Source organism: Bos javanicus, chromosome 25, assembly GCF_032452875.1.
Source record: "Bos javanicus breed banteng chromosome 25, ARS-OSU_banteng_1.0, whole genome shotgun sequence".
Classification (NCBI taxonomy): domain Eukaryota; kingdom Metazoa; phylum Chordata; class Mammalia; order Artiodactyla; family Bovidae; genus Bos; species Bos javanicus.
The window spans coordinates 18134828-18155346 of record NC_083892.1 but is presented as its reverse complement, the minus strand read 5'-3'; the positions used below and the strand labels follow the sequence as shown (position 1 = coordinate 18155346).

The following is a 20519-nucleotide window of genomic DNA, read 5'->3' as shown; positions in this document are numbered from 1 at the left end:
GACAGCACATTAAAAAGCAGAGACATTACTTTGTCAACAAAGGTCCATCTAGTCAAAGCTATGGTTTCTCCAGTAGTCATGTTTGGATATGAGAGTTGGACAATAAAGAAAGCTGAGTGTGAGGAATTGATGCTTTGGAACTGTGGTGTTGGAGAAGACTCTTGAGAGTTCCTTGAACTGCAGGGAGGTATAACCAGTCCATCCTAAAGGAGATCAATCCAGGGTATTCATTGGAAGGACTGATGCTAAAGCTGAAACTCCAATACTTTGGACACCTGATGTGAAGAGCTGACTCATTTGAAAATACCCTGATGCTGGGAAAGATTGAGGGCAGGAGGAGAAGGGGACGACAGAGGATGAGATGGTTGGATGGCATCACCGACTCAATGGACATGAGTTTAAGTAATCTCTGGGAGTTGGTAACGGACAGGGAAGCCTGGCTTGCTGCAGTCAATGTAGTCGCAAAGAGTCGGACACGACTGAACAACTAAACTGCACTGAATCCCAACCGTATTTTCCCCAAAATATTTTTGGGACATAATTCAGGTAGAAAGTGCTTTTAAAAGTTAAAAGCACCTATAGACTTTACAGAAGTGCTACAAAAAATAAGGTACTACTGAGTACTTGCCAGGCTCTGTGCTCTCTCATTTAATTCCCACTATAACCTGATGGAGTTTGTATTATCATCCCCATTTTACAGAGGGTTGAGCAACTTGCCCGAAGTCACACAATCAGCAAATAGCAGCACTGTCATTTGCAGCCTATACTTTTTAGTAATACCACCTTCATGGACTTCCCTGGTGGCTTAATGGTAAAAAATCTACCTGCCAATGTAGAAGACACAGGTTTGATCCCTGGGTCTGGAAGATACCCTGAAGAAGGAAGTGTCAACCCACTCCAGAATTCTTGTCTGGGAAATCCCATGGACAGAGGACCCTGGTAGGCTAGAGTCCGTGGGGTTGGAAAAGAGTTAGACACAACGGAGAGACTAAACAACAGCAATAATATCACCTTCATTCCATGCTTTGCTTTGTACAGAATTTATTACAAAGAATGGTTTAGACAGAACATCTAAAAAAATTACTAATGTTAACACACCATGTAACTATTTCCTCTGAGTGCTTTTGACATACTGGTATAAGAGATGAAAATTACCTCACTTCCCTTATTGCCTTGCCTTACAGGAAGCTCAACATGCAATTATCTACTTATTTGCTTTACCCACTTATTTGCAATTACCTACTTATTTGCTTCCTTTCCTTAGTCTTCCCACTCACTCACCCAAATCTCCAGCCTATATTTCCCTAATAGGCTTTATAATTTTACATTTGTTCCATACTTTTTTTCTATTTGTGACTCTTTACAAAAGCCACTTCAAATCTTTTTGTGGAAGGAGACAGAATAAGAATTTGTTTAAAACAGAAAATGACAGAATCATATAAAGAGAATCTCTTGAGAGACTGCAGAACTTGCCCTTGGAAGATGTCATCTATGCTTCAGTTTGCTCCTGGTATCTCTACTGCCAGCCAAACAGAAATCTGAGTCATTAACTGCTACAGAGATCTGGAGGCCCCAGGGTGTTAATTGCCCACTCTCTATCACAAATGAAGTACAAATTGGGTGTGCCTTTGCAAGCAAAATGAGCCTATTTCCATTGCTTTGTTGCTCCAGGATCCTGCAGTTTGTAGATTTTATTTAATGGTTACTCCATCAAGTTCCACAGGAAGAACTCTTAATTATTCTTCAAAATTCCTCATAGATGATAATCTCAGACTGAAAATGACCCTAATGTCCACCAACAATAGGATGGTAAGAGAAACTGTGATAGACCCACAGAATGGAACACTATACAGACTTCTAATATGTGCAGTAATATGGACAGTATTCACAGAGAATATATTGAATGAAAGAAGCCTGACACAAAAGATTACATGAAGTTCAAGAAGAGGCAAAGTAAATCTATGGTGATAGAGGTTAACAATGAATAATCTATGGAGTGTGAACAATGACATGAGGGGTATGGCCTGTTTCTGCAATACAAGTAACATTTTATATCTTGATCTGATGGTGATTACATGGCTATGTGTTGTGGACTGAATGTTGTGTCCCCCCACAATCCATACACTGAAGCCCTAAGCCCCAGTGTGATGGTATTTAGAAGTAAGTCCTTCAGAAGACAATTGGGTTTAGATGCAGTCATGAGGGCGGGTCCCTCATTGTGAGATTATTGTCCTTATAAGATAAAGAAGGAATACCAGGGCTCACTCTCTTTACTGTATGAGGATATAGCAAGAAGGCAGCCCAGAAGAGAGTTCTTACCAAGAACCCAACTATACCGGCAGCTTGAGCTCAGATTGCCAGGATAATGAGGAAATAATTGTTTGTTGTTTAAGCCACCCATTCTATGGAATTCTGTATAGCAGATGAGCGATTAATAAAAGGTCTAATGCAGGTAAATCATTTTCAAGCTACACACTTAAAATGGTTACACTACAGGCACACACATACACACACATGCACAAGACAGCATCATCTCTAGTAGTCCATTCCTCTGTATTACACTCAGTTCACTGTCATCTATCTGATACTTGATACCAGAGCAAGGGCCCATTAAATATGTGTTAAATGAAGGAATGACCCATGATGCTTGTCTCCTGAATATAGTCCTTTTAATTGTGTATGTGTCTGTCTCCTTTCCCAGACCATGAATTGCATGAGGGCAGGAACCATTTCCATCTTGCTTACTGAACACTTTCTATCCGCATGGCTAAGCTTAGTAAAAATTAGATGAATTGAAAGAAACTTCAAGATGGGCTCACTCTGACCATCCGGTGCAAACTGGATCTTCTCTTACCTTTAGAATGATCACTGGATCAAACTTTGGCAAGAGATGGATAAATGTGCATGCTCCTGACGTCCAGGGTTCCAGAAGTGAGCCCAAAATGTTCACTATCCAAGCTGTGTCTGATATAGGCCATATTATGTCAGAGGCTTGCAGGTCTGTCCATTTTCTGAGAACACAGAGGAAAAACATATATGAGTGCATGTGGGTGTGGATGGAGCATGAGTATGTGTATACGTGGGTAGAGGTAGGTATGTGTGCAGAGGAGTGTGTGTACCTGAATGTTTGCATATGTGTATAGGTATATTAAGGTATAAGCAAGCAGGGGGAAGGAGAGTTGTTCTATCCACATGTCCTATCTCAAGAACAGGTGCCTGTTCAGAAGGTGTGACTCCAGCTCCCATGACTCAACAGCTAACCGGGTCTCATTTCCACTTTAACTCCAGTACTGAGTACAGCTTGTGGCCTGTGATAACCACTTAGGAAATGTTTACTAAAAAAAGACACCTAAGTGGATATTCTAAAAAGTGGCCTTGCCTGCAAGTTGAACTTTGGCTGCATAGACCTTGGTTGGTTCTCTTTTTTTTTTTTGAGCATCATGAATTTCCTGAGCACAACTGAGGGTCTCATGCAGAGTGACACTTGTAACCTTTCTCTTTTTAGGCCAGAATTTAAAGTATTAAGCTTGTCTTAAAGCAAAAATACATGAACCATGAACTTCCAGATGCTCAAGCTGGATTTAGAAAAGGCAGACGAACCAGATATCAAATTGCCAACATCCACTGGATCATTGAAAAAGCAAGAGAGTTCCAGAAAAACATCTATTTCTGCTTTATTGACTATTCCAAAGCCTTTGACTGTGTGGATCACAATAAACTGTGGAAAATTCTGAAAGAGATGGGCATACCAGACCATCTGACCTGCCTCTTGAGAAACCTATATGCAGGTCCGGAAGCAACAGTTAGAACTGTACGTGGAACAACACACTGGTTCAAAATAGGAAAAGGAGTATGTCAAGGCTGTGTATTGTCACCCTGCTTATTTAACTTATATGCAGAGTACATCATGAGAAATACTGGGCTGGAAGAAGCACAAGCTGGAATGAAGACTGCTGGGAGAAATATCAATAACCTCAGATATGCAGATGACACCACCCTTATGGCAGAAAGTGAAGAGGAACTCAAAAGCCTCTTGATGAAAGTGAAAGTGGAGAGTGAAAAAGTTGGCTTAAAGCTCAACATTCAGAAAACTAAGATCATGGCATCCGGTCCCATCACTTCATGGGAAATAGATGGGGAAACAGTGGAAACAGACTTTATTTTTCTGGGCTCCAAAATCACTGCAGATGGTGACTGCAGCCATGAAATTAAAAGATGCTTACTCCTTGGAAGGAAAGTTATGACCAACCTAGATAGCATATTCAAAAGCAGAGATATTACTTGACAACAAAGGTCCATCTAGTCGAGGCTATGATTTTTCCAGTGGTCATGTATGGATGTGAGAGTTGGACTGCGAAGAAAGCTGAGCGCCGAAAAATTGATGCTTTTGAACTGTGGTGTTGGAGAAGACTCTTGAGAGTCCTTTGGACTGCAAGGAGATCTAACCAGTCCACTCTAAAGGAGATCAGTCCTGGGTGTTCTTTGGAAGGATTGATGCTAATGCTGAAACTCCAATACTTTGGCAACTTCATGCGAAGGGTTGACTCACTGGAAAAGACTCTGATGATGGGAGGGATTGGGGGCAGGAGGAGAAGGGGATGACAGAGGATGAGATGGTTGGATGGCATCACCGACTCAATGGACATGAGTTTGAGTAGACTCTGGGAGTTGGTGATGGACAGGGAGGCCTGGTGTGCTGCGATTCATGGGGTCACAAATAGTCGGACATGACTGAGCAACTGAACTGAACTGAACTGAAAGCAAAAATAATTTAAGCTGCATAGAAAGAACTTCCTTGTGGCTGGGAATTACCATAGAATATGTCCCGTCCTAAAGCTGATTGCTACTTTCACCCACAGCCAGCTCTGTAGAGAAATTAGGTCATAGCCAAATGGAATCAAATTTTCGAGGGTGAGTGGGAATTTAATATATTAGCTACATTTATTTATCTTTCCATCTTTTGAAACTGTTTTTCTTACTGTAGCTCTTCTATTAAATAATTTCTATGAAATTTAATTTTCTGATGCCATAGGCTCATAGATAGGACATTTAAGTTTTTGAGGTCTTTTGCATTAAAGCATTTTCTAGTTCTAATAAAATTAGCATGGCAAGCAGGATCAACTGAAAAAATCAAGATCTCTTGTTATCATTGCATGACAATCTTAACACACTATTTTCTGACTCCACTGATGAGATTGATGTAGAGTGAAAGAAAAGACTAAATTATGAGATCCAAGATACAGAAATTCTGAAATCTCAGTTCATATTATTAATCCAGTTACAGATCCCTATTTAATGAATTTGAAAAGTAATTTGCTACTGACAAAAACAGCCTCTTGGAATGTGGACAGCATCAAAGAAAATTACTAACATTCCAAAGGACAAGCTACAGGTCAGTCTTGGGAAAAAATGCATATCAACCTTGTGCTAAGCACTCAAGCTAATAGATACACTGCTCAAAGCACTGAAGAGGTTTTGTGATCTCTTGTTATCCATGACAGAAATGTTCTACCACGGGTCACTGGATACCCAGCTTGCTAAGCCATGTTCCCCCTTGCCCTCCTTCCCAACTCTGTTTCTCAGAAGTGCCACATGGTAACCTATTTATTTCAAGAGAATTGAATTTGAGTTCAGAAACATCTCAAGGTCTAGTCACATAGTTTCCAGAGAGAAAGGACTCTTCTTACCCAGCATCCATCTTGGCCTTTATTCCTAGGCTTGAGTGGGAGTGTTCTGCCATCTTAGGAAGGCCACTAGTTCCACTGGTGAAGTAGATGGCAGCTGCTTCTTGGCTCCCAGTCTCCACAAAGCAATGGGTAGTAGATGCTTTCCTGACAACAGTGACAGATTGTCACCTAATAAGATCTGCCCTGGACCCCAGATGTCTTGGTGACTCATGCCTTCCCATCTTCCCTCATACTGGAGAGGCAAGTCAGCTGACACACTCTAGAAGGGAGGCTTATGAGTGGATAAGATTTTGAGACTTTGAGTCAGTCAGACTTGGGTTTGAACACCACTCAAGTTTGATACTTTGTTAACCATGTCACTCTAGATTATTTATTTAACTTCTCGGAGTCTCATTTTCCATATCTGAAATATGGGATCAATATAACACCCATCTCAGAGTTATTGAGAAAGTTAACTTTAACACAAAGGAAATGGCAACTTGCTTTGAGAACTCAGTGAATGTTAATTTGCTTGTTGTTGGAAGCCACAGCATGACAGCAGGTGCACAGGAGATGCTCAATTAGTGTAAATTTTCCCAATCTACCCTTTTGTAGTCCCTAGAAGCATTTACTCCTCTTTGGAGTCTCTCAAAGCTGCTGTTATGTTGTCTATTTCCCTGACAGTTATATTAAAGACTGTAACACTAGAAAGAAAAAGCTTACACCCTCCCTAGGAATTTCCTAAGGTATTGACTCTAGTGTGGAGATTTCAGACATATGAAAGGGAGACTTTTCTGGCCAATCATGTTATAGACGGCTGGCAGCCTCATTTAGGGATGCAGAAGATGGGAAAAGGAGTCTAGAAACCCTGTGTACCAGCCATCTCCTGTGTTTTACCACATACCCTCTCAGCTTTACCTCTTATTCAACACAGTCAAAAGCTCTGGGTGAGTTCCAACTTGCTGTTGCTTCTACTGCGAGCCACAGTGAGGTGAGGCACTCTGTGCCTCCGGCCTTCATTCTCTGTCACCACCATGGCATGGGACTCTGAGCCTATCCTGCACGCATGTATGTGCAGCCCAGAGTGTGGGGTAAATAACATCTCTGGGCAGCCCTCTATGAATGCAGGTTAAGGGCTGATGGGTCAGTGTTTGTCAGTCCTTCAGTAGATAATCCTGAGAGGCATTCTGTGTGCTCCTCAAAAGGTCCCTGCAGATCAAGGCCCACTTATGCTGTGCAGTGACTCAATAATAAAGATAATAAACTCTGTATTAACTCTTACTTCTTTCCTGCTTAACTCTCCCCCATCATACACACTGCTCCTCAGACTTCCCAAATAAAGAACCTGCACATAAGTGCAGGTTTCCATCTTTGGTAAAAGCTCAGGCTAAGACATGTTGATGGGCTTCCCTGGTGCCTCAGTGGTAAAGAATCCACCTGCCAATGCAGGAGACGTGGGTTCGATCCCTGGCCTGGGAAGATCCCCTGGAGAAGGAAATGGCAACCCACTGCTGTGTTTTTGCCTGGGAAACCCAATGGACAGAGGAACCTGAGGGGCTATAGTCCATGGGGTCACAAAAGAATTGGACAAAACAGTGACTAAACAACAAGACACATAGATACTCACCACAGTAGTGTCTTGAAGTCCAGCCACCCATCCCGTTTTTTCTCAGACACCAATAGTTTCGTTTTCAGAGAAGAGCACTCAGGTGCCACAGTGTCCACTATCTCAGCCACCTCATCCCCAGCCACAATGGCCTTGGCCTTAGACACCTGCAGCCTATAGAGAATGTCTTTGGCTTTCATCTGGATGGTCCCAGGCATGAAGACAAGGCCTGGAAAAAGTCAAATGGCTTAAAGACAGAACTGGAAGGGATGGTTAATTTCTCCCCTAGAGAATCCTAATATGAACAGCCAGTGGGGAGCAGCTGGGTTAGGGGAGGTTGGGGTGGTGATAACCAATGGGGAGTATCAATAATAAAGGAACTGGGGACCAGAGAGTGATTTAAACACAGATGTCCCTGGGGTTGTCAGAGCTGTAAGGAGTCTACTGAGACTGAGAGAAACCGAATTGCCTGCTGTTACAACATTGGTAGTCTAAGGCCACTAACACACACACACACACACACACACTGCCCTATAGAAGTTTGCTATATCCAAACAATCATATATAGTAACTAAAATATTAGAGCCTTAAAAGAACTTGCAATTGTCCATGCAATTCCGCGGTGCTCAAGGTCCTGACTATCTCAAGCATGGGACACTGAATTTTCTTTGGGAAGAGCACGCCTAGGTTTTTGTTTTCTATCTTGATGAGACTTTTGTGACTTTGCTTTATTCTTCTGGATAATAATTAGACTGTTTCTCACCTGTCATAAAGCTGCTTTCACATGCTCTTCCTGGTTATTAGTCTCCACCTCTGGCTTGCTCTCTCCCACTCTCAACACTTCAGGATCCACACTGCAGACCCATTACCACCTCAACTGTCCCTCCATCTCCTGCTCTGAGTTCTCCTTCCCTTCAGACCATTATCTCTCAGTGTGTCACTTTGGGTGACTTTTCTCTCATGGCCTGCTCACTCCTCCCATGGGCTACCTGCTTCTCTAGCTGTGTTCAGATTCCTCTGATAACTCTTACTTTCTTTTTTTTTTTTTACCACACTCACATTTTCCTCCTTATTGATGAGAATGCTTGTTGTGTGTGAAGAAGACCAGGAAAGATAAATTGTAAATGAGGGATACTGGTGTTTCTTGAGGCTCTTTCACTTCTCATCTCTTATATCTAAAAATTGATAATTTTTAAATTTTTGTCTGCATCTCAGATGTTATGCTCTTAAATCCCAGCTATTCACTTCTCATCCCTTCCTTTTTATCCATATATTTAAAAAATTGAGATATAACTGACATACAATAATTTATTTATTTGAAGTATACAGATTAATTATTTGATATACCTATATACTAGAAATGAATACCACAATAAATAAATAAATATTAAATAAAAATAGATAATTAATAAATACTACCTTATGTCATCTATCACTATACATGACTACACTTATTTTTTATCTTGTGATGAGAATGTTTAGAATTTACTCTCTACAATACATATTGTTAACTATAGTGATCATGTTTTATATTATACACCTAGGACATGTTCATCTTATAACTAGACCGTCTCCCCACTTCTTGAACATTACTTGGGTGCACCTAACTCAACAGCTTCCAAATTGAAATTGTCATCTTTCCCTGATTTCCCATAGCTGCTTCTCACTGTGAAAAAGACCACTGCATCCACCCAGTTGCCTGAGTGACTCTGACTTCTCCATCTCACACGATTTCTTCCTCTACCTAATGTCATTCATCAAAAAAAATCTTGCGATCAGTTTTCTCAAATCCAACCACTTAACTTCATTTCTACTTCCCCATCCAAATTGAAATCACTATCATTCTTTGTCTCCTATTTGAATTCCTCAACCCCATTCTTTCCCTCCTTCATCCCATTCTCCATGCACCATCCAGAGTCACCATCTATACATAGAAAACAATCATGACATGTAATCAGTTTACGGTTTCCATTCCTCACTGCATAAGGACCCAGTACCCTTCCCTTGCCATGGCTTACAAGATTCTGCCAGTTTAGCACCTGTCCATCTTTCCAGACCCATTTGCCATTACTTTCTCTTTGCTGCCTGGGCTGTAGGCACACAAATCATCATTCCAGGTTCTTTCATGATTTTCAGGCTTCCCTCCCCTCTACTGTTCCCTCTGCTTGGAGCACTCCTCCTCTCTTCCTCCTTTCCTGGTTCAATCCAACTTGTCCTTCAGCTCTCAGACTAAATACTACTTCTACTAAGACTTTTGTAAACCTCTCAGATTAGTCTGTTTGGGTCTCCTTTTATAGCAAAGATCAGCAATTTTTTTCTACAAAAGGCCAAGCAAATGTCAAATATCTTAGGCTTTATGTGCCAGAGGCTCTCTGTCCAAATTATGTTAGTCTGTTATTATAGTTCAAAAGCAATCACAGATAATATACAAAAAGGGCATGACTGGGTTCTAATAAAACTTCTTATTTATAAAAACAAGCTGTGGGCTGGATTTGCCCTATAGGTAATAGTTTGACAAATATTTTGTATAGGTTCTTATAGAACCTCATGCCACTTATCAAAACTGTGATTCAATAGTTGTATATGCAATTAATAATTTAAAGCAGCTGTCTTTCTCCAGAGATCTGTGAGTCCCATAGACTCTGTTTTGTTTACTCTGTATTAGCAACCAATTAGTATAGTGCTTAGGGCATAGTTTGCTTAAATAAATGGGAGAACAGTGGTGTCTCTATATGACGAGGGACCACATGATAGGTGGAGGGGGCATCTTTTGGGAGGAATGATTGCATTTCTCTGCCACCACTTTCCTTCACAAGGGAGATGGTGCCCCGCTCAGGTGGTCAATCACCAACCTGCCCGCATGCAGCCAAGGATCACCAGCCACCACTCAGGCACTCGGGGCAGCACCACTGTCACACGGTCCCCACGCTGCAGACCACATGGCCCTGCGAAGACGTTGGCTGTTTGTTGACTGAGTTCACTCAGTTGGCTGAAGTTCCACATTACCTCATCGCCATTGCCATTCACCCACCACAGGGCTGGGCCAGGGGGTCGCTTGCCAGCCTGAAGAAAGAAAAGGCCTAATGATTAAAGTGGGCTGGTACACAAGCATGTGAAATAAATTCCCATCTTGGAACTGCCGCAGTGGTGCTTAATAAGCTTTTTGATCCCAGGACTCCTATACACTCTTAAGAAGTATTACAATCCTAAAAAGCTTTATTTATAAGCCCTTTATTAATATCTCTCAATGTTTGTTAGAAATTAAACTGAGAAATTATATACATGTGTGAATAAATCCATTATTGTTGTTGTTTTTGCTCAGTCGCTAAGTCATGTCCAACTCTTGGCGACCCCATGGACTGCAGCACGCCAGGCTTCCTTGTCCTTCATTATCTCCTGAAGTTTGCTCAAAGTCATGTCCAGAGTTGGTGATGCCATCCAACCATCTCACCCGCTGTCATCCCCTTCTCCTTCTGCCCTCAATCTTTCCCTGTATCAAGATTTTTTCCAATGAATTGGCTCTTCACATTTGGTGGCCAAAATATTGAAGCTTCAGCTTTTAAATATAACAGTAATAAGTCCATCATATATTAACACAAATAAGATATGTTTTATTGAAGAAGTAAGTATACTTTCTGAAACAAACAAAATATAATGAGAAGAGTGGCATCATTTTATATTTTTGCAAATCTTATTAATATCTTCCTTAATAGAAGACATTTGGATTCCTTTATTTTTCTGTATTTACTTCGTTGTAGCCTCTGGAAAATGACACAGTATACTTCCGAGAGAATAAGAATTAAAAAGGCAAATATTACCTTAGATTTATCTATCTATCTCTATGTATTTATTTTTTATTGTGGTAAAATATGCTGTGCTTAGTTGCTCAGTCATGTCCAATTCTTGCAACCCCATAGATTGTAGCCTGCCAGGATCTTCTGTCCATGGGGATTCTCCAGGCAAGAATACTAGAGTGAGTTGCCATGCCCTTCTCCAGGGGATCTTCCTGACCCAGGGATCCAACCAGGGTCTTCTACATTGCAGGTGGATTCTTTACCAACCAAGCTACCAGGGAAGCCCATGTAAAATATACATCACATAAAATTTACCATTGTAGCCATTTATAAAGTACACGGTTTGGTGGCATGCATTTATACTGCTGTGTAATCACAACCATCATTTGTCTCCAGAACTTTTTCATTGTCTAAAACTGAATCTGTGTATTCATTATACAATGACTCCCCAGTCCCTCATCTCCCAAGTCCCTGGTAGCTACTAGTCTACTTTTTGTCTCTGAATTTGACTACTCTGCTGCTGCTGCTGCTAAATCGCTTCAGTCGTGTCCGACTCTGTGCGACCCCATAGACGGCAGCCCACCAGGCTCCTCCGTCCCTGGGATTCTCCAGGCAAGAACACTGGAGTGGGTTGCCATTTCCTTCTCCAATGCATGAAAGTGAAAAGTGAAAGTGAAGTCCCTCAGTCGTGTCCGACTCTTAGCAACCCCATGGACTGCAGTCTACCAGGCTCCTCCATCCATGGGATTTTCCAGTCAAGAGTACTGGAGTGGGGTGCCATTGCCTTCTCCATTGACTACTCTAGGTACCTCATATAAATGGACTCACACATTATTTTTCCTTCTGTATCTGGCTTATTTCACTTGTCTATAATGTTCATCTATGGTGTATCATATATCAGAATTTCATTCTTTTTAAAAAATGTTGTGTAGATATGCCAATTTTATTTATCCACTAGTCCATTGATAGGCATTGGATTGTTCCTACATTTTGGCTACTGTGACTAATACTACCATAAACATGGTGTATAAATATCTCTTCAAAACCCTGCTTCTGATTCTTTGGGGTACATACACAACAATGGAAAAACTGGATTATACAGTAACTATTTTTAATTTTTTGAGGAAATATATTGTTTTCCACAATGGCTGGACCATTTTACATTCCCACCAGTGTTGCAAAAGAGTTCCAATTCTTCTTAGTTTTGTTTTGAATTGTTTTCATTTTACATATTCCCCAGGGAAAAGTCTCAGGAATCCTCAGGGTCTCCATATCATAGTTTGAAAGCACTAATGTCAAGTCAAAGAGAAAAATTTATTTGTAATTGTATTAGATATTTCAAAATTCCTCTTTATAAGGGTTGACTCATTTTGCACTTTGATCAGTACCTGTGTCTATTTCCTCATAGTTTTGTCAACAGAGTATGTTGACAAAATTTTTATGTAACTAGTAGGTAAGATATATTATTTCAGTGAAGTTTTCATTTGTGTAACTATTACTATGAGTGAAGTTGAGCATTTTTTCTTATATTTAAGGGCCTTGTGAGTTCACTTTTCTGTGAACTGTTTATATATTTGCCCATATCTATTTTTGATTGCATCTTTTTATTCTTGATTTCTAGGAGCTCTTTTTGCATTAGAGATATTAACTTTTGGCTCTTTTATGAGTTGCATATCTTTACTCTGATTGTCATTATTTTAAATTTTGCTGACAGTGTTTGTCAATGGAAATTTGTTTTTTTGAAATGTACATATATTTAGTAAATCACTTATTTTATGAATTCAGGATTTTGAGTCATGGTAGTAAAGACCTCCTTCATTAGTCTAAAGAAGTATAACTTCAAAATAAAAGCCAGAAATCTAAATTTTTATTTGAAAAGTTTCAACTTTAAAATGTTTACCAATTTTTTTTTTTTTTTTTAGAGAGCCCTGCACCATGGGCTATGTTTAGCCTAGAGGCCTGGCATTTGCCATTTCTGTACTAAAGTTATGTCATGGTGTTGAGACATCACAACTATGATTCCTTCTGATCATCATTCTTTTAAGCCCATGCTAATAGAACCACCTCTTCTGCTACCCTAGCCAGAATGAATCCTTTCATCTTCCATAAAGGTCCACTGAACTCAGGTAAAGTCAATCATTGTGTCAGCAATGAATGGAGCAGAATTCTGGAAGTCCAGGCTAGGAAAGAAAATTTAGGAATTTTTGTATCACTCTCTTCTCTGATGCCTCATGTTGGAATCCTTTTGACACTCACTGCCTAAAAATCATTCTACTTGTGTATCCCTAATGACAAGGACACATAGCTTTCTGAGAAAACTGACTCAGTCTTTCGTTGATGCTGGTTTAACAAGAGAATGCTGATTTTTCTTTTATTAAATACAAATTTACTTCCTCTATGACTCCAACTCGCTAGTCCTTGTTTCACCCTGGGAGGTCACAAGAGAGAATGTGGAGGAGTATGTTCAGGTCAGCTGTGCATTTCAGCTGTCTGAGGTGTGGCAGTTCCCAGATTGCTCCACCCTGCATCAGTTTCTTGAACCCTTCTTTCAGCCAAGCTCATGTTCTCTTGTTCCTACCCTATGCACCTTAATGGAAGATGGACATCTTGTTCACAGCTCATTATAGTGCCTGACACATAATAAGTACTCAACAAATACTTATTGAATGAATGGATGAACTAGTGAACTCAGCCAAATTTTCCAACTGTGTGCCTCTTTTCCACCCCATTACCTTCTCCATGCCAGCCCAGTGATCTATCACATCAGTAGCAAAGTTAAATTTGGCAGGAACTTCCTGGTGTCCCCACTGCAGGGATGCCAGTTGCCTAGTATGAATGCGGATAGTGTGATTGGACATCTGAGACCTCCATAGGATGCAAAGTGCCTGGAGTTGCCGCCCCCAATGCATGTTCAAACCTATGAAGGAAAGAAAAGACAGAGGTGAGTCTGTAGAGTCAGCAGTTGCTTAAGGAGCCCCATTCCAACCTTACAGGATTCTTCCAGAAATTAATTTGCTGTGATTATGAGTGAACTGGAAGTCAGCATCTATCTTAGTCACCTTCTGATGTACCATTCTCTGAAAACACAGCACCTGCTCTAAATCCTATTTTTCCAGCACCTCTGACAGTTTTGTGAACACCCAATTCCACACAATAAATCCTTTTGTGCTTAAAACACAGTAGTGTGGTAGATTGAATTGTGATTACCAAAAACTCCGTGTGCATTCTGGAGAAGAGTGTGTATGCACCTCTCGTTGACTTTGGCTTGTCCATAGGACATGCTTTGGAGAATGAGATATGAGTGGATGTGCTTGTGTACTTGGTCAGAGACTCTTGCATTTATGCCCTCTGCCATGAAAATGGCCTCCCTGGTGGCTCAGATGGTAAAGAATCCTCCTGCCAATGCCGTGAGAACAGCATATCCCAAGTGAGCCGACCTCCAGCCTGGGTCCCAGAACGCATGTTGACTTGAGCTGAGCCTAGTAGAGCCACAGATAATTTCCAGACTCACAGGAAAATATTTTTGGATATAAGCATCTGAGATGTTCAGGATGATTGCTATCATGGCAAAAACTGACTAATACAAGCAGCATTTGTTTTCTTTAACTGATACTTGACTGAGATATCTTGAGTACTATGTATTCAGCACACAGGACCTGACAAATAGCATTACTTTAGAAATTATAACTGTTGGGATTTTCATTTCTGTCTCTGCATTGGCTTCAGGCAAAGTAGTTCAAAATCTACTGGTCTCTGATTTCCAACATGTGCACCTTGATGAGGATTGCAGAATTTAAGTGTAATGACCTTTGACGCAAGGAATCCAGCCAGTAGTTCCTCCAGCTGGTCAGATTCCCACTTCCTGTTGTTTGGGCAGTAGCGGTCAGAATGCTTAAGGTCTCTTAAAGACCTTCCTGTCTTTTCTAAATGAACAAAAAGTGAAGATTTCCTTACCAGCTCCCAGGCAGGAAATTCTTTTGCCTTTCTACATGCTGATTCCTCTCTCTTTCCATACCTGGCTCATTCTCATTCTTCTGGCCTCACCTTCTCTTAGAGCCCTCCTTCCCTGACTACCACCCAACTTCCATCCCAATTTGACCACCTTTCTCTCAGTCACCCCAGTCCTTCCCTTTTGCTGTGCACTCCCTTTTCCTTTGCCCACTGCTGCCTCCTCACTAAGACCTGGCAGACCTTTCTTGGTCCCTAGAGATTGCAGACTACTTTTCCCTGTGGATTGTCATTCTCCTCACCAGTCATGACTTCTAAAGATTGGATAGTGCCATCATGAAGCATGACTCCATCTGTTCATTCCTCACAACGTGCTCACCTGCCAAGTCCTTTCAAGGAAGTCTCTCTGGAGATCTCTTGGTCTCCGTCCTGAACAGACAGCACCAGAACCCCTGTCGCCTTGGAGGATGGCACAGCTAATCAGGCAGATAGCTCGAGAATCCCTACAGCATTCAAAGAGGGCACAGCTAATCATTAACTGAGGCTAACTCAGGATAACACCAGTCCTCCTAGTTATGTTTATGGATTTCACAGTCCTAGAGCCTTGGATCCAGCCAGGAACTAGTCTTTCAATCCAGGAGATCAAAAGGAGATTTATGCACAAGACTGACAGCAGGTTCATGCTCCAACATGAACAGGAGCTCCTGACAGGAAGGCAGGAACAGAACTCACACAGAGTTGATGTACATCCTGTCCTCTCATTTCCTTCAGCCCTTTCCTTCACCTGATTTTCCTCTTATTCTTGGTGTCTATTAATAATTCCTCCTCATCTCCTTTATTCACACTTGGTGCATGATTCTATCCACTATCATAGCTTGAAACCCAATTGTCTCGCTGATGACCATTCATGTGTCTCCAGCCTAGATCTCTCTCCTGCACACTAATCAGCTTGACCTCTCTCCCCAGATGTCTAACAGGCCTGTCAAACATGCTTTGTTCAGAGCTGAGCACCTCATCTTCTCTGTTTCAGTGAAGTATCCCACTCTGCCTGCCACCTTGTCCATCTCAGTGAATGTTAGTGCTTATGCAGCTGTGTTCGAGTCAGAGGGTCAGAAAAACAAAGACCTTTCCACATCATTGAGTAGATAATATAAAAACTCGGAATGGAACAGTAACTTGCTTAAAGCTATGCAGAAAATCAGTCTCGGGCACAGGTAGAACCCTAAACTCAAACACACCCAGGCTGCTGACTCCCAGTGAATCCTCAGGGCCCGAGATTAGACCTGGAAATTGGGGGGCTCTGAGATGCTGAGACAGTCTGTTTTCCAGGAATACCCTCCGAAGGAAAATATCTCCAGCCACCTTGGCTTCTGTATCTTCTCGGATCTTCCCTGATGCCACAGAGCTTTCTCATCTGCTCCCCTGTATCCTATGCCCACTCTGAGTTATTTCTCCAATGTGCTGGCCACCCGCCACCCATCTACTAAAAGAGCCCCGTGATAGGCAGGGATGGGAGTTCCCTGAACATAGATGTCTCTGTTGGAGGCTAACAGGCCAGGGGCAAGACTAGGGTGCCAGTTACCTGGCAATGGTGAGGGCACAAGTGACAGAGACCCAAATCAGGGGACAACTAGGGGAGCCAGAGGGGCTTAAATACCCTTGAAGCTAGGGTATAGGATCTGGGGAGCCTTGTGTGCTGTGCTTAGTTGCTTAGTCATGTCCAACTCTTTACCACTTTACAGACTATAGCCCACCAGGCTCCTCTGTCCATGGGGATTCTCCAGGCAAGAATGCTGGAGTGGGTTGTTATGCCCTCCTCCAGGGGATCTTCCCAACATAGGGATCGAACCCAGGTCTCCCACATTGAAGGCAGATTCTTTACTCTCTGAGCCACCAGGGGAGTGTTAGGGAAATCAAATTGAAGTAGTCTTATTCAGGCTTCAGAGGCAAAACAGCAGAGCAGGCCTCTGACCTTGCTTCTGACTTACCTGGCCACGGCCCTGACTACTGCTGTGGGTGTCAGCCACACCTGCTGTGAGTGTCAGAAGAGAGGCACAATAGAGAGATAGGAAGCGGATCATGCAATTTGTTTAGTTCCTGCTGGAGGTCTGGACAACCATTCCTTGGATTTAGCAACATTCCAAGATTTACAGAACAAAACAAACAACATTAACATGAAACTAGAGCTGCAATTTGCTCACAGATTGATGATGATACCAGTTGGCATCCTGGGATTATACGTGGGAAGCCAGAACTACAATCTTTGAGATCTCACCCAGGGAGCAGACACGCTGCCTAGGACCTTTGCTCAACTGGGATTCCAGATGTGCTGTGACACGGGATTTCCCGGTGCTGTTTGAGTCTGAATGTTGTCAAAACCCAATTTGGTGATGTGTCCTCTGCTGTTTCTGTTTCTCTTTTCTTTTAATGCTAGTAATATTGAAAGTAAGCTAGATAAGTCTCTAATAAATATTGGTATTATTTGTCTATAACAAATGGCTTATTTTGTTAACAAATTTTTTTATGAATGTGAAATGTGATGAATGTGATGATGAATGTGAAAACTTTTAGCAAAACAGGGAGAGAAGAGGAGATATACCTTGAGAGGATACCCAAAGCACTTTGCTTTTCTCTGGGAAAGCCTAGAAATAATTCACATAGAAAAACCTTCTAATGTAGAGAAGCAGCTGTGTCCTGGGAAGAGATACATTTTTTGGAAAAATTCATAGAATTGCACCACCTAGCCCCCAAACCCAGTCCTGAAAGTGTCAACCCTTTCTTAAATACCCTGCAAAACGTATTTCTGAATGTCTCAGCATCACAGTCATGAGACTCAGTTCTCTTCCAGGAATTCTCATCACTGTATGCCCTAAATCCCTCTTACTGTCACTGTTCTGTGTCCTCTCACTACCTACCAACAGAGAAGTTTCACAGCACCAAGACTATGAGGACAGCTGTGCATGTCCTTCCCTTCTTTCCAGTCACTCCCTTTATTTTGACTTATTTGCTATAAAGAGTAGGAAAATACTTGGAGTGGAGACCTAGGTCTTGCAGAGTAAGACACCTGAGTTGCTGTCCCTGCTAAGGCTCTGTAAAGCAATAGGTGAATCTGCTTAGAAAGGGAGATAAGGCTTTCTGAAGGAATTTGATGGCAAGACATACAAATTACCTTGTCATCAGTGCTGGAAGTCTTCTGAGAATGTCAGGCTCTCTCTAGCCACCCAGAGTCTCAAAATTATCAGCTATTTCTCCTGTTGTCTTCTCTCTTTTTAAAGGCTCCCCACTCTGTCTTAAGTGTCTATCAGAGACATCGAGGCCTCTCACCTCTGCCTCATTTACTTCCAAGGATTGGGAAGGGGATGCAGACTTCACTGTAGTCCCAGTCCATTCCTGCTCACTGCTGCTTTCAGTGCCTTAAATTCCTCTCTTCCTGAGACCAGATTCGTGCTTTCTTCTGTACCAGTCAAACTTTCTTCTGTGTGCAAATACTCTCTGGCTCTTTATCTCCAGTGGTTGGTAATCTTTTCATTCATGACTATACAGTAAGATTCAAGATTAGGGATCAGGGGCCTAAAGTATGTCTAGATTAGGCCCAATTCCTGAACTGTGTGCTCTTGAAGAAGTTATGTTACCCTTGCCTCACTACAAGACTCAGTCTTCTCATCTGAAAACTGGGGATAAGGCTAAAGTACCTTTAAGGATTGAACTTGATAATGCACATCAAGCACCTAGCACATGACCATGTTTACAAAACTTCTAGTACCAGAAACTGCTAGCCTGAGCTGCTTCTGGAGAGGAGAGCTAGTCTGATTTGAAACAGGTCTAAGAGGGCCTTTAAAAAAATTATTCAAATTTGAGTTTTTATTAAAATGTTCCAACAGCTAAAAAATGAACCAAATGCATAGCACATAGTATGCACTTAGTAAATCACAATGGGAGTAATTTGAAGAGGTCTTTAAATTCACACAGCAGCCTGGGCAGGGGACCTGGGTGCCTTAACTTTCCTGCTGAACACATGGATGCAGCACAATTGAAGAATGAGAGTCGTGATCCTGGGAACAATGATTGTTTTTGTTCAGTCCCTGAGTCATATCTGCCTTTTTGTGATCTCATGGATTGCAGCATGCCAGGCTTCTCTGTCCTTCCCTATCTCCTAAAGTTTGTTCAAACTCATGCCCATTGAATTGGTGATGCCATCCAACCATCTCGTCCTCTGTCATCCCCTTCTCTTCTTGCCTTCAATCTTTCCCATAATCAGGGTCTTTTCCAATGAATCAGCTCTTCACATCAGGTGCCAAAGTATTGGAGCTTCAGCTTCAGCACCAGTCCTTCCAATGTATATTTGGGGTTGATCTCCTTTAGAATTGACTGGTTTGATCTCCCTGAAGTCCAAGGGACTCTCAAGAGTCTTCTCCAGCACCACAGTTCAAAAGTATAAATTTTTTGATGCTCAGCCTTCTTTTATGGTACAACTCTCATATCTGTACATGACGACTGGAAAAACCATTGCTTTGACTATATGAACTTTTATCAGTAAAGTAATGTCTCTGCTCTTTAATATGCTGTCTAGTTTTGTCATAGGTTTTCTTCTAAGGAGCAAGCTTCTTTTAATTTCATGGCTGTAGTCACCGTCTGCAGTGATTTTGGAGGCTAAGAAAATAAAATCTGTCACTATTTCCACTTTTCCCCCTTTTATTTGCCATGAAATGATGGGAATGGATGCCATGATTTTAGTTTTTTGAATGTTGAGTTTTAAGCCAGCTTTTTCACTCTCTTCTTTCACCTTCATCAAGAGGCTCTTTATTTCATCTTCACTTTTTGCCATAAGAGTGATATCATTGGCATGTTTGATGTTATTGATATTTCTGCTGGCAATCCTGATTCCAGCTTGAGCTTCCTCTAGCCTGGCAGTTCACACGATGTACTCTGCCTCAAGTTAAAATAAACAGGGTGATAATATACAGCCTTGATGTACTCCTTTTCCTATTATGAATCAGTCCATTGTTCTATGCCTGGTTCTAACTGCTGCTTCTTGACCTGCATACAGATTTCTCAGGAACTGTAAGAAAAGTCATTTGTCTTCCCAGAAATAGAGGCAAAAGGGCCTATAAGATCATTTGGTTTAGACATTTGTGAAACCAAATTACCCAAGATAAGCCATTCAAACCCTGTCTTCCCCAGAAATATCTGTCCCTGTCAATTAATCAACAAATATTTATTAACTGCTGCTCTCAGATGGACACAGAGTAACCTAGACAGATCCCTCCCAGTGTGGATGTTAAACAACTAACAACATGTAAAATGATTAGGTTCATTTTAAATACTGTTAAAGGTAGGTCAGAAGTCAGATAAGCCACAGGTCTACTCAGCACTTGCCAGTGATTTCCAATTTCATGCAGAAGAAATTCATGTCAGTATTTACTACACCATCCATCAGGAAACCCTCCCCCTCTGCCTGATGATTAAACTAAAGTGCTTTTGCTCAGCTCACAAAGAGGCAATTTG

At 41.6% G+C, this 20519-nt stretch overlaps 1 protein-coding gene across 4 annotated transcripts in view; it reads right to left on the bottom strand.

Annotated features, from left to right (window-relative positions):
* The window catches only part of LOC133238342 (acyl-coenzyme A synthetase ACSM2B, mitochondrial-like), an 80179-nt gene that overhangs the window by 33259 nt on the left and 26401 nt on the right, over nucleotides 1-20519 (bottom strand). For all 4 annotated transcript variants that reach the window (XM_061401315.1, XM_061401313.1, XM_061401314.1 and 1 more), the window contains exons 2-7: nucleotides 15394-15517; nucleotides 13799-13983; nucleotides 10125-10335; nucleotides 7294-7501; nucleotides 5688-5831; nucleotides 2855-3011 (exon numbers count right to left, since the gene is read on the bottom strand). In XM_061401315.1, coding sequence (XP_061257299.1) covers nucleotides 2855-3011; nucleotides 5688-5831; nucleotides 7294-7501; nucleotides 10125-10335; nucleotides 13799-13975 — 897 coding nt within the window. In that variant the 5' untranslated portion in view covers nucleotides 13976-13983; nucleotides 15394-15517. The remainder of the gene's footprint in view (nucleotides 1-2854; nucleotides 3012-5687; nucleotides 5832-7293; nucleotides 7502-10124; nucleotides 10336-13798; nucleotides 13984-15393; nucleotides 15518-20519) is intronic.